The sequence below is a fragment of the Lipophrys pholis genome, assembly GCF_963383615.2.
Source record: "Lipophrys pholis genome assembly, chromosome: 2".
Taxonomy (NCBI): domain Eukaryota; kingdom Metazoa; phylum Chordata; class Actinopteri; order Blenniiformes; family Blenniidae; genus Lipophrys; species Lipophrys pholis.
In genome coordinates this window covers 31,864,379-31,877,635 of record NC_137636.1, presented here as the reverse complement: position 1 = coordinate 31,877,635, position 13,257 = coordinate 31,864,379, and the positions used below count along the sequence as shown (strand labels likewise).

Genomic DNA, 13,257 nt, shown 5'->3' with positions numbered 1-13,257 from the left:
GAGCATGCGTAGGTCCCGCTCTATTTATAGTCGGCCTGCAAATAGGCACAACAGCACATCGCACTTCCCCAAACTTTCCTTTGGATAATTTTACAACATTAAAAACAATCTGCCAAACAACGTAGAGCCACAATTTAACAGAAATACAAGTACGTGAACAACCGGAGAGCTATAAAAGCAATCCTTTCCAGTGAAACAAGTCCTCCTTTATCCCGTGTCCAACACAAGGTCGCCCTGATTTGGTAGTTCCCCGAATAGAGGGAGAGGATTAAAAAAGTAGGGCCCAGGGTTTTTTTCTTTTCTGTTACCAGAGGATTGCGTTGCAGAGAGAAGAGAGGGATCACTTGTGTGGTCGTGCCCTCTGCTGCAGATATCAGACGTTTTGGGTTTACGGAATGAAGTGAAGAATCATCTGAGCTTGTCAATCAGTTCGATGATGCTTTTGGTTTCAAGTTTCTTTTTTCTTTATTTTTTATACATCATAAAAATGTGGCTTGTTGACACAGAACCTCACATACAAGAACATCACACTGCGGTATTTTTATTCATTTAGAAGGATTTCTTCTCTAGTAAAGTCTTCATGTTTATAATATTGATAATAGGAGGGTGAAGCCGACTAAGTGTCCTGGTCTTCATTGTACAGTGGCTCACAATTGCAATGGGTCCCAAGAGGAAAAGCATTAGGAATAGAACAGCCTTATATAGGCTGATCCTACTGACGCTCTTATCTTCTCTCTCTCACACACACACACACACACACACACACACACACACACACACACACACACACACACACACACACACACACACACACACACACACACACACACACACACACACACACAGAGCGATCAGTCTCCTATTTCATTTTATTCACTATTTTACCATATGTACTGCAATAGTGATTGTGTTATACCAATATTCACTCAGTGTTTACAACCTGTGACCATGTTGGTTTCCCTTGAACAAATCAATATTTAGTAGAGACTCCAGTGGGAAGTTGATACCAACATGTCAAGATAACCTTAATGGCCCTTTTTATTTTTTCCGACTTGGTATGCCCCCTCCATGGTAAACAAACTGCAAATCCTCAAAGTTGTCTTTGACCCGGCTTTGCCTGATATTGGCATGATTTACAGCTTCCTGACTGGCTCAGGTTCAAGGATCTCAATGTGAATTATGTCTCCTGTTACCACATAGCGACATAGATTTTTTATTTGTCTGTCCATCAATCATGCCAAACTTTCCACTTTCTTCTGCCAGGGAGGGGGGTGGAGGCGGGGGGTCAGGGTGGGGGGAATTAAATTCCACAATTTAAAGTCTAAATACTCTTAAAATGACCATATGTCAACTTTACTACAAACAATATGGTTACATTGTGGTATGGTGATAGACACGTACTGTCTGAACACTTGGACTGCCCCCCCAGCTCCCCCTGAATGAGCTGGGACACACAGTTGCCTCAGCATGATAGGAATATGTTGGTGTGCACTGACAGATCAAAGCAGAGTGGCTGTGGAGACGGCAGCAGGCGGTAGACTCTCACATGACTGTATTTGACTGTGTTTCCTTCTTTAGCCTATGAGGTAACCTGTTGACTGTAGAAAAGGGATTTCCTATGTAGTACCAACATATCGATATTGGCAATAAAAACTATGATGCTGCCTGGCAGAAGAAGAAAAAAACTGCCCTTCCCATTTCTGTGCGAAAGATGGACGATTAAGAAAATCCTAAACTAAATCATTGATAAAGAAAACGTATGAGGAATGATGTCGTCCTGCTGCGGGCTCCATCATATCGGTATTTTAACAATCCTTTTCCAGCATTGCCTGCCCGTTGCCTCATGTCTTGCTATGAATAGCACTTTAGAAAATCCTGTTGTGGCTTGGAGTGACAGATTTATTAAGGCGCTACTGGTGATGCTTTCTGAGATCACTACCTCTGGCTTTGATCATATCGTTATCTGTCGTCCATAAACATTAATTGTTCACTATCAGAAGCGGAGACAGGATCCTCTGGGGCAAATGTAGATTGTTGCTATCAGCCATTAGGACCCTGAGTGCTCGTGGGCGGGTGCAATCCAAGCAACTGTTGTTCTGGATGTTTGCAGGGCTGGACGCCTGGTCCTCTCAGGGACAGACCCAAAAGGTATGAGGCAGGTTGGACAACTGTCAGCTCTTCAGTTTCACTGTGGCATGTATGTACCATCTCTATGCACGTCCAATAAATAGTGACCTTTCAGTGTCAGATACTGAACCTTCAACTTCCTCCTGTCACTCACTGTTTTTCCTCCAAATACATAATCGATGCCAGTAATAGAGAAAAATCATATGAGGCAGGTGGAAGTTGAAGGACGGGTGTGTCGAACATACAGTATGGCCCAGCGGTCAAAGCCAACGTGCCGGACAGTCGGGTGACCAGGAAAAACGTGAAAATTACCTTTGATTTTCCAACAAATGTAACTGCTGTACCGACATTTATTCACTGGAGATCTCATTGTTTTGATAAGAGTAGAAGATTTAACACAACGTCCAAGATGAAGGACGAGTTATGTCGAAAAAATTCTTGTAAAGTTACATTTTCTTCAAAAACCAAACGGTGAGGGTGAATTTGTGAAAGCGAACTTGCTGAAAGCTGCAGAAATCTGACAGCCTGAGAAGCGACAGGATTTTTTTTGCCAACATTAGCGTGAAGAGGAACATTTTTTCATCTGTCCATCTTATCTTGATCAGGTCCAGGATGTGACTGACGGCTCTGACTGGAGCGAACAATGGGCAAAGGGTCCATTGTTGCAAAAACCTTATCAGAAAATAGAGGTGCCAGATTGGTGACATGGTTTTTATCAAGGACATGGAAGTATCATGAAAATGGCCTGATGTTGAAATCGTACAAATAAAAAGAAGAAAGAAGATATGAGCTTCTTCAGGTTTTCAAAATCTATATTTTTATTTATGAAATTAAATATATGTTCTTTTCATAATGTGCTTGAACGTCTGCTCAGTAAACCAAAGGAAAACATTTTATTTCAAGGTTATTATATGATAATTTCACCGGTCCATCCCCCGTGTGATCACATCGGGATGCATGGTCACTGAACTAAAACGAGTTTGACACCCCTGGTTTAGAAGCCGGCCATCAGATAACACCTGCCTTCAGAATATAACCACTTAACACTTTCATGCTCAATTTCAGTCAAAACAGGTGCAAAAGCAGTTATAGTTCTCATTGTAACCGTAGTTGTGTTCCGATTGGAGCTGCTCAGACAAAGTCGCCTCTCACTGTGTGTTTGAATGGCGGTGCTCAAACGCTCTCTGTCATTTGTTGGCTTTGGAGTGCAAGATTAGGAGGAGTAAAATGAGCATGTTCGCAGGAGTGGTAATCTTCAGGAAATGGTGATGAAATCTTGAACTGACCCACTTGAAGCCAGAGGCCAGATCCTGCTCAGAGTGAGCACGTATGCTGACCCGTATTAAGTGTTTCCCTAATCAAGTGATTGAGTCGGTTCATACAGTTTTATAATTCATGTTATTTAGTAATGCAATGATGAACAGCATCGATTACAAACGGGGCTCTTGATGAGTGTTAAAGGGGTCATTTTGTGCAAAATTAACGTTTTAATGGTTTTCCAACAGTAATAATCGTTCTCATACCAGGAATGACGCCCCAGAAGTGAAGAAAGTCTGTCCTCTCTCTCCCTGGCTTGTTTCAGTTTTTAAAAAGTGTGTTGCTCCAACCAGCCAATCAGAAATCAAACCCTATATAGTCTCATCGGGGGTTTAGCCAATCCCAATCAAGGTAGACCCTCCCTTGACCCTCCCACTATTAGGCAGCTCTGCTCTGGCACATGGCACCACGGGAGGAAGTACTTCCGCCTCTTCCCATAGATGGGCATGTGTGGGTGGAGCCAGTCCAGCTCACACAGACACAGCAGATTCTGAATGGAGCTCCTATGATCCAATATTCAAATGGGGGGAAATCAAAGAAAAGCTGGATTTGGGCCAATAAACTTTGAATAAAATGTTTTTAACCAACGAGACCATGTGAAAGTGTTGAAAAGCTGAATAATATGACTCCTTAAAACATCATTTTACTGTTATTACAAGTCCTGATTGGTAAAAGCAGTTGTTTAGTAATGATCTTTTTCACACAAATAAAGCGAGACTTAACTATTTTATTTGCAGAGCAAATGAACTCCTGGGAAAAAGCAACACTAGTGAAGCTACATGAAACACCAGCTGCATGGGAACACACTGTTCTAATCCAATGGAGATAGTACAGCTCCCAGGTCCAAGCTGGCTTGTACTGCGAGGTGTGGACACAGACACATGGGAGACGAGGCACATCAGTGGACAAACAAGGGTGGAGGCAGTTATGAATTATATTTTAATCAGAGATTACCGGTAATGACGTACTTGAGACTGGAAGCCAATTTAATACATCCAATACTTTAGAAATGGGGAAAAGAAAATGCGTCCTGCCATAAGGCTGCCTCTTGTGCCACATGTTGAAAATGAACATCAAATACATTTGTAATCAGTGTGATTGATTCCATTTGGGCTCTGTCAGCGGGAGTTTATTGGTCGAATGGCCCCGTGCCAAAGGTGGCCCCTAAGCCACCCGCAGCATGCATGCACAGTTGGATAGCAGAGTGTTTTGATGTTTGACGGGTCTCTCTGGAAACTGAGCTTGGCTTTGTACGGCCGTCTGGCCTGCTGCTGAGGTTGTGACATCATCCTCTGGATATTCACACCAGTGTCAGCTCCAAGGAACCAGAAACAGGAGAAGACTTGACCTCCATGAACAGCTGTGAGACACACACACACACACACACACACACACACACACACACACACACACACACACACACACACACACACACACACACACACACACACACACACACACACACACACACACACACACACACACACACACACACACACACACACACACACACACACACTGATGTATTTGATGATGCACAATCTTTCAATATTCAGGAGTTCAGTCCAGTTTTCAGTGGATCTCCTACATGTTGAATATGATATGACATTAAACTGTTTGATTCAAGAGGTGAAAATTTTAACTTTTCACAAAAGCCACCGAATTCAACTTTACAAAATATTTTAATGTTCAGACCTTAGTGTTTAAGATATCAAGCTTTATCTGCTTGGATCTTCAAAGATGATGTTTTTTGTTCGAGTTAACTGAAACTTTCTGAAATGCTCCGATACTAAAGGTCAACAACAGAGTGAATCCAGGATGATATTTGTATTGTGTACTACGATTATGTTCTGGAAGTAATTCACAGTACAAGTGAACATTAAATGGCATTTGTTAGCAAACAGAGCTCTACTGCCCTCTAGTGGCGAAAGAAAGTCTTTGAAATATCCATTGGAACATATTGCCACTTCATGACACTGATTTTCATCTTTACTTAAAAGAATGAGAAGTTACAGAATCAAAAATATTTCAAAACAATTGCCAAGAAAACTGTGTGACTCTGGTTAATATTCCATTATTTACTCAGTCAACTGCAAACTCAAGGCTTGTGCAGTGATGTAGTGGTTAATGCTGGACTTTCTTTATGGAGGTTGCACGTTCTTCCTGTGCAGGTTTTCCTTAACCGACTCCAGTTGCCTACAATTCAAAAACATGTGTTTGCAGCTAATTGTGTGTGTGTGTGTGTGTGTTCAGCTGGGATTGACTTAACGGAGTTGGATGAGGCAATAATACGTGGGATGGATGGGAAAGCAGTTCAAACATAATTTCAGAGGGAAACATGAGGTTTATGTTTTTTATTTGAACTGAATAGAACCCCCCCCCCGAGTCATCATGTTGAATCTGTTTACCCATTTCAGTAACAAACAAGCATTTACCAACAACGTCGTGTCCCGAAACCCAAACTGTAACATGAAGGCTGTACAGTACGACCCGTGCATTAATCACGCACTAATTGTTTGTTTCAGCTGTAACAGCAGGCGACATGTTGTACTGACTCGAATGCTTTTATTCAAACTTTAAACTGGTTTTTTTTATGTCTTTTTTAAAAAAAGAAGTTCTTCACCAGTTTTTTTTTTTGTTGAGCTGCTGATCATTTGAGAGGAAACAGACCTGAACCATATTTAATCCGACCCTACAACCATATTCAATCTGTCATGTGACAGATTTATATTTTTCAGCCAAATAATCCGACTCGACCTCTTTGCAGTAAACATGTTGTACGTCACCTCACCACCTCATTTTTATGCATTCAAAGACACAAAATAAAAAGTAGATATAAAAGTAAAAATGGGAACCGCTAAGATGTTTAACTTAAAAAAGCAAAGTATGCTTCTTGGAAACGAAGCTTCAACATTATAAGGGCACCAAAACCTGAAAATACAATTTTCTCTCGCTGCGTGAAAACTCATGGCGCCGCTGCTTTGCTCTTCTTCTTCTTCACCAGCATGTCGGCGACAGACGGCGTCTTGCGCTTCACACCTACGAGAACAACACGGAGAAAGAACATGATTTAAATCAAACAGCATTTACTTCAAATATGACCTCATATGGATGAAGATGACACTTATAATCTTATTTATTTATTTCAGGGTTTCCACATTGGAGCACAGGGGAAGCAGAGTCGTCACGTGGGTGGTGACATATCAACATACATTTAACTTAAAAAGATATCAAGCTCCAATTTGGCCTGAAAGGGAACAGGAAGAAGAAAACTAATGTAATCCGACCCCCAGTTTTAGTTAATATTCTGCACAATGAGCTTCACCGTTACATCTTCCATTTTTCTACAAACTATGGATTCAAAACAGATTTGGCAAATCATCTATACAACAATATTAAATGACTCGTACAGCAATAAATCAATAAAACATACCAGCAAAGGTGATAAACAATATAACGACAATGGAAAGGGAACAGAAGCACATGTCAACACCAGTAGACAGAAGAATTGATACAAAATGAAGACGCTCTCTCTCTATGACCAGACCTGATGTTTATATAACAGATTAAATCTGTGAATAATTTGACATTGCTTGATTTGTATTCCTCGTCTGTTCCAAAGTTTTACTCGGCATACAGACACACAGAAACCTTTCCGAGTGGATCGAGCTCTCGGCAAAGTAAAATCCCCATATCCTCTGAAATAACAAACTCTCTCTCGAATTGTAAAGAAACGTTGTACGTTGGTCGCTAATAATTTGTTGAACGTTTTAAATAAAATTATCGAATCAAAGTTGAACTTTGTGGCAGTACCTTTTATTTTGACGGGGGACTCGGACTTGTTGTGGGATCTCTTTGCGTAAGCCAGCTTCATCCTCTGAACGTTTGTTTTACTGATCACTTCATGCTGTACGATCGGACGTGGGTAGTCTTGACCCACAATGCATCCTGCTGCCCGCTGGACACTCTGAGGAGCTTTCCAGGGTTCATAGATGTACTGCTGCGGGAACTTCTTTAAGGCGGGGAGATACTTCCTGGAGACGTAGGAGAAGAAGAAAATGATTTCATATTGGACAAGCTGAGAATTTGACCCGACCAGGGTTTTCGTCTTACTTGATGTAGTCCCCATATTTGTCCGTCTTCTTGCCAAAGGCGACGGGAGAGTAAACCCTGAAGAACTGGTGGAAGAAGGCGCTCGCCGACAGCCACTGCCAGTTTCCAGCGTTCAGCGCCCAGTCGTGGTCCAGCAGATAATCCTCAAACACCTTTTGAAGCAGAAAGAGGCACGTTTACTTGTACTCAACAAATTTAGCATTACTTCAAAAACAACTCCTGCAACAACGTTTTTATATTTTTTTTATGTGCGTCTACCGTCTTCTTCTTTCATTTCTGTTCCCTACGCTACACATGATGGTAACCTCAGGGAATTTAACCTCCGAAGATTCGACACAGATCTACTTCCATGGAAAATTTGAAGAGTTAATCAACTCTGTAGTACTTTACAGTGTGAAACGGCTAAATCTCTGAATGAAATAATCATTTGAACAAAACCAAAATATGAAGATTTTCAATACGTTGATATCCACATACATGCTATGAGCCCAACATGGTCTGATCCTATTTTGCGCCGAGACGAAAACACAAGGAACTTTAAACGTGTTCGCCACGTTCCTGCACCTTCTGTCCTTCTTCCCAACTGATCCACAGATCTCCTCTGGTGAGGAAACAAGCCACGGCGTGTCTGGCCAGATGGTGGATCCAACCCTCTCGCCTCAGCTGAGTCATGATGGCATCGATGAAGGGGAAACCAGTCCGGGCCTCCGGGGAAACACAGTGCATGAAATGAGCCACGACACAGGAAACGACACGACCACGTCCCTTACATGAGCGACGATGCGGTTAATCGCAAGAGTCAATCATCTGGTACCATCGCCTCCCAATCTCTGTACCTCTCTCCACGCAGCGAGATATTCAGAGTTGGTGTCCCAGTCCACTTGAGTACACACGTCGTTGCCCACCATCTTGTTGAAATTGTGGATTCCGACGCTGGCGGTGTAGAAGAACTCTCTCCAGAGCAACTGGCCATGCAGCGAAACTGGAGGATCCGAGTGCTTCTTCTGCAAAGAGACGCACGTTAGAAACTCACCGGTTTCTAACCAGCGTTACCAGGAATGATGAAGGTTATCTCCTTATACAAATCAAATTCGATCCCCACTAGACTTTATTCTCACTGTTGATCAGTTTTTGCTGATCTCATCATCACTGCCTGGAGTAGCGGTGCCGTGGTGTGACGCTCACCCCTCGATAGACGTCAGTCAGCCTCCACCAGAAGGTTCTGGCCGACAGGCAGCCAAAGGCCACGTAGGGACTGAGGACCGTGGTGCTCGGGCTCAAGGAGTTCGGAGACGTCTGTGGCTTCTCAAACTGACAAACCCATCCCTGCGTCAAGAGATCCAAAGTGTGAATAGGATGAAGAGTCAGCAGAACAAACATGTGCCCCCAACCGGGGGGGTGACATGAAATGATTGATGTCAGAAAAGTACTAAATTCTAAGCATTTACATTAAAAGTGCATCATTCATTTTAAAATATCTAAATAAATACAATTTCTGCAAATGGTGACGCGTCACATTAAAGAAGAAGATGAATCAGTCAAGAGTAAAAAAAAGAAAAGAGTGTACCTAGAGAGTTACATAGAATAAGACTTCATAGAACAAATGGACACAATTAGAGCTGAATGAATCTTTAGTGGTGTTTGAAACTGAATCTGAAGCGGCTCCAGGTCCCCCAAAGAGTTTATCCTCAGGAAAAATTAAATCATCATGGAATATAATAAACAAACTGTATTTCACATATTGTGTGTGTGTGTGTGTGTGTGGGGGGGGGGGGTTCCTAGGTTTACAATGGTAAAACTTGGGGTCCCTCGTGAAAAAGGTTGTTGAGATGATAAAATCCTCCACTAGTGAAACTCTGGCTGAAGTTACACCCTTCAGTGCATCATGAAGGGAAGCAGTGGGAGGAGCCAACACACCGTCCTGTTCATGTGTCCATCCAGCCTCCTCAGGGCCTCGTCCTCTCCCCCTGGAAAAAGCTCCTCTGCCAGTGAAGTCTCGTCAATGCCGACGTCCTCAGGTGTGGGAATCCCATAGTCCTCGTCATGCTTTCCTGAGCAAGGCGTCTTCACATCTGAGACAGACAAGATCAGGTTTCCTCACGTCCAGTTCAGACGTCACATTTTACAACAGCAAAGGAATTGACTCTACTGAGAGAAAGTTACCTTCCATGTCTTCGATGGCTGGAGCGGGAATCGGCTTCTTTGGTGGCCCAAGTCTCTTGACTATGGTTTGCAAACTGTTGTAAGTAAGTGGAGTCTTTCCATTGTTCTCCTCAATGATCCTAGAAACACGTGACAGACAGCAAATAGTCAGGACAATGTAAGAATAAGAACAATATAAGAACAGAGAAAACCCAGGGAGTGAGATGTGAAGTGTCACCTTCACCTACCTGTCAATATCATAAAGAGTGTGTGAGATGCTGTACGAGACTTTGACTCCGTGTTCTTTGGCCAGCGCAGTGACCTTGTTGTCCCGGCTCAGACCGTAGGGCTCCGTGTCGTACTCGTACGTCAGTTTGGTCACATTCCACTTGCTGAACAGTTTGGGGAACACTTCCTCTGGCTTCCCCGTCACAACGAACAACCTGAGGGAGGGAAACAACACAGAACGGTGACAATCCGGCTCAGGTCATAGTTTGACTTTCGTAACATTCAACATTGTCATGAGTTGATTTAATTTCCACCTGGAGTTCAGTTTCTGCAGATTGCAGTCGAGGTCTCTGAGGGCTCCCAAGAGGAACCTCTTGCGGTTGTCGCCCCCGTGGACACAGTCTGGATCCATGATGAACACCGGGTAGAGCTCCTTGCAGTCCCTCAGGGCCGCCATCAGCGCAGGGTTGTCATGCAACCTGAGGCCCTTGCGGAACCAGTGAATGCATGTGTGAGCCATGACCGTGAACCTGGGAACATGAATGTCGTGAGGTGAGGGGTGACGTGACACGGCAGAGGTTAAGGAGGACACGCTGGCAGAAGAGAGACGTGTGGACAATGTCCATTTTTCATCAACAGCAACAATGATGAGGAATCGTTCCTCAAGAAGGATTTTCAAAGTACAGGCAAAACATTTGAAAGAAATTAACACATGTAACAGTACCTCTGCTTTAGACATCAGCACAGAACTCTGGTTTTTAGAAATAAAATGTTTAGGGAATTTAAAGTAAATGCTCAAGGTTGAGGTACACCTTTCTGCCCGGAGGCTCAACATACTGGGATGGAGCTGGTGCTTCCTGAAGAAGGTATCGTGCAGAAACTAAAGGCGGAAGTCAGGTGACATCACTGAACTCCCGTTGCATAACATGCGATTTAAAATGACATTTTCATATTAAGACTATTATTCATATGAAACTAACATGCACCTGTTGAGGTAGTGCTTTATCAGTTACACTGAAATAACCAACTATTAATAAATAAGGGAATCAGAACTTTTGTTGTCATTGCATTGGAAGATTGCAAGAAGCAAGAAGCAAGTTTACCGTATAAACAGTTAATTACATTTTAGATGTTGCAAACAACAAAAATAGGCCACTGATTTTCACAAATTGTCATAGAAATTACCAATTTAAATTTTTGGGTGTCAAATCAACCGCAAGCAGGTTACTCATCAGTAATAACAAGGATGTAGGAAATACAATGAACGTGAAGAACAACAACGTCACTCCATCAACGTGCTGATTAAACTGGCAGAATGCACAATGGAGCGAAGCAAAATCCTACCTTAAATTCGACTTCCAAACACTGACATTCCCGTCGTATCGCTGCTGTCGCTACTGCAAAACCTCGTGTTTGGTAACTTCACGTTGTTTGTGTTACAAAACGTGTTACGTCGGCGACACATAAGCCAATCAGCGAGCCGATGCAAACATGCATGCAGTTTCCACGTGCATCCAGCAGATGGCCGTAGAGCTGAACAACAGCCGAGTTAAACTCGAATAACATTGTTAACGTCGCCTTGTGGGCTTTTACTGAAGTCACATAAAAGTTTAAGTATATCTACTCGTCCTTCATTGTAGTATTTAATAGCATGTTGTTTCCATATGTAATCCACAAAACTACAGTACGTTGTCCCACTAAAGACACCATGCATTTGTCTCTCGTTGTACAGCAGCTCATCGTAGCTCGCCGTGATCGTATAGTGGTTAGTACTCTGCGTTGTGGCCGCAGCAACCCCGGTTCGAATCCGGGTCACGGCATTGTGGAACAATGTCACGGCAGATGAGCTCCCTTTTGGTTCATGGCATAATGTTTTCCTGGAGTTAGAATATTATATACGACTTCCTACATTGTGTCCTGCTTTTGACGTAAATAAATAAAGCGATTTATACTTTTTACTGGCAAGATGTGCGTCTAACAAAGAAAGAGTGGAAAAAAGAAACAGCGTGTTGTAGGCGAATGATAGTTTTACACCGGAAACGGGAGCAACAACCTCTAACATGTGTTTTTCATACCAAATACAAATAGGCGTGTGACTACTTTACTGCATTGTCCTTCTCGTTCGCACTCCATTGTTGTTTCTGTGTACCACCACCAGGGGCAGACAAAGTCAAAGAAACGAGGAGAGTGAAACTAAGCTGGTGTATTTGTCAGATGCTAAAATCTGATATCATGCTTGTGTGGAAATGTATGCCTCCTTCTTCAGAATTGCATTTCATTCACATTGTCGTATTTGCTTTGTGTGGCAACACATCAATCTGGAATACAGATGCAAAATGAAAATGAAGCACGTGCAGGATTAAATCAACTCCGATATGTTGCTGCCTTAATCTACTCTGAAATATCAGAGTTGGAATAAGGCAATGTAGCAAGAAGCTGAAATGCAAAAATTGACTTTTGAATTGTTTTTCAAAGTTCATGTCAATGTATTTGATTCCAAGAATGTTTCAGGAATATATAGTTAATGTGTCCAAATGGGTTTAATCCCCAGGAAGATCTGCTAGACTATGCACACAGACAGAGGGAGAGGATTTGTACAGAAAAGTTAAGTGAAGTCCTTTATTCATCACACACAACAATTATACATAGTATAATGTGCTGTAAAAAGGTTTTAAGTACATGTTCCGCACCGAAACCACAGTTTTTATATGATATAAGAAAATAATGAAAATAGCCCGCTATAATAATAATAATAATAATAATAATAATAATAATAATAATAATAATAATAATAATAATAATAATAATAATAATAAAGAAAGGCACACTAAAGATAAATAAATAGATAAATATAGGAGACCAGTGTAGAATGGTAGCCATTCTACACTGGTAATTGTGCCGGGTGTATTTTCTGAGGTTCAGCAGGCGGACAAGCCATTATTTTAACATTAATTCATTCCAGATATATTTCAATTAATTTTTGTACCTTTGATTGTCAAAGAGAGATGAACTATCCCAGTTTGTTGTCTCTGTGTTCTTTACAAAGCCTTATTGATGACTGTAATTAAGTTAGAATGTGTGTTTGCCCTGTAATGGAACGGTGACTTGCTCAGGTACATCCTGCCATTGCTGTCGGCAGGGATCAGCTCCAGCACTTTGTGAACCTGAATTGGATAAATCAATAAAGAAGAGGAATACATGCTGTCAAACATTTGGCTGGTGGGCCAAAACGTGGTGGTCCACCAGAGGGTCCAATCCGGCCCCCGGGACGACCTAGAAAAGTGAAGAAGCTACAAAGAACTTAACTTTTATTTTATGAGAAGCAACTGC

General features: G+C 42.2%; 1 protein-coding gene across 2 annotated transcripts; it reads right to left on the bottom strand.

Moving 5' to 3' along the window:
• Positions 1 to 5,771: 5,771 nt before the first annotated feature.
• On the bottom strand, positions 5,772 to 11,385 carry cry5 (cryptochrome circadian regulator 5). Of its 2 annotated transcripts, none has more exons than XM_080458755.1 (11): positions 11,272 to 11,385; positions 10,242 to 10,457; positions 9,948 to 10,142; positions 9,721 to 9,839; positions 9,475 to 9,629; positions 8,743 to 8,883; positions 8,394 to 8,561; positions 8,122 to 8,262; positions 7,558 to 7,709; positions 7,258 to 7,478; positions 5,772 to 6,483 (listed from the first exon to the last, which is right to left on the bottom strand). In XM_080458755.1, the coding sequence occupies exons 2-11, from the start codon at positions 10,445 to 10,447 to the stop codon at positions 6,410 to 6,412; spliced, it is 1,572 nt and encodes a 523-aa protein (XP_080314881.1). In that variant the 5' UTR covers positions 10,448 to 10,457; positions 11,272 to 11,385; the 3' UTR covers positions 5,772 to 6,409. The 2 variants fall into 2 exon arrangements, with proteins under 2 accessions (XP_080314881.1, XP_080314882.1); XM_080458756.1 differs by having other exon boundaries at positions 5,784 to 6,483; positions 8,122 to 8,220; positions 11,272 to 11,367.
• Between the last annotated feature and the right edge of the window lie 1,872 nt (positions 11,386 to 13,257).

Coding starts and splice junctions, on each gene's coding strand:
- cry5 (XM_080458755.1), bottom strand. CDS start 10,447: ATGGCTCACACATGCATTCACTGGTTCCGCAAGGGCCTCAGGTTGCAT. Junction 7,710..8,121: donor GTTGGGAAGAAGGACAGAAG/GTGCAGGAACGT, acceptor CTGCTTCAAAAG/GTGTTTGAGGATTATCTGCT. Junction 6,484..7,257: donor GTCCCCCGTCAAAATAAAAG/GTACTGCCACAA, acceptor TTGTTCTCGTAG/GTGTGAAGCGCAAGACGCCG.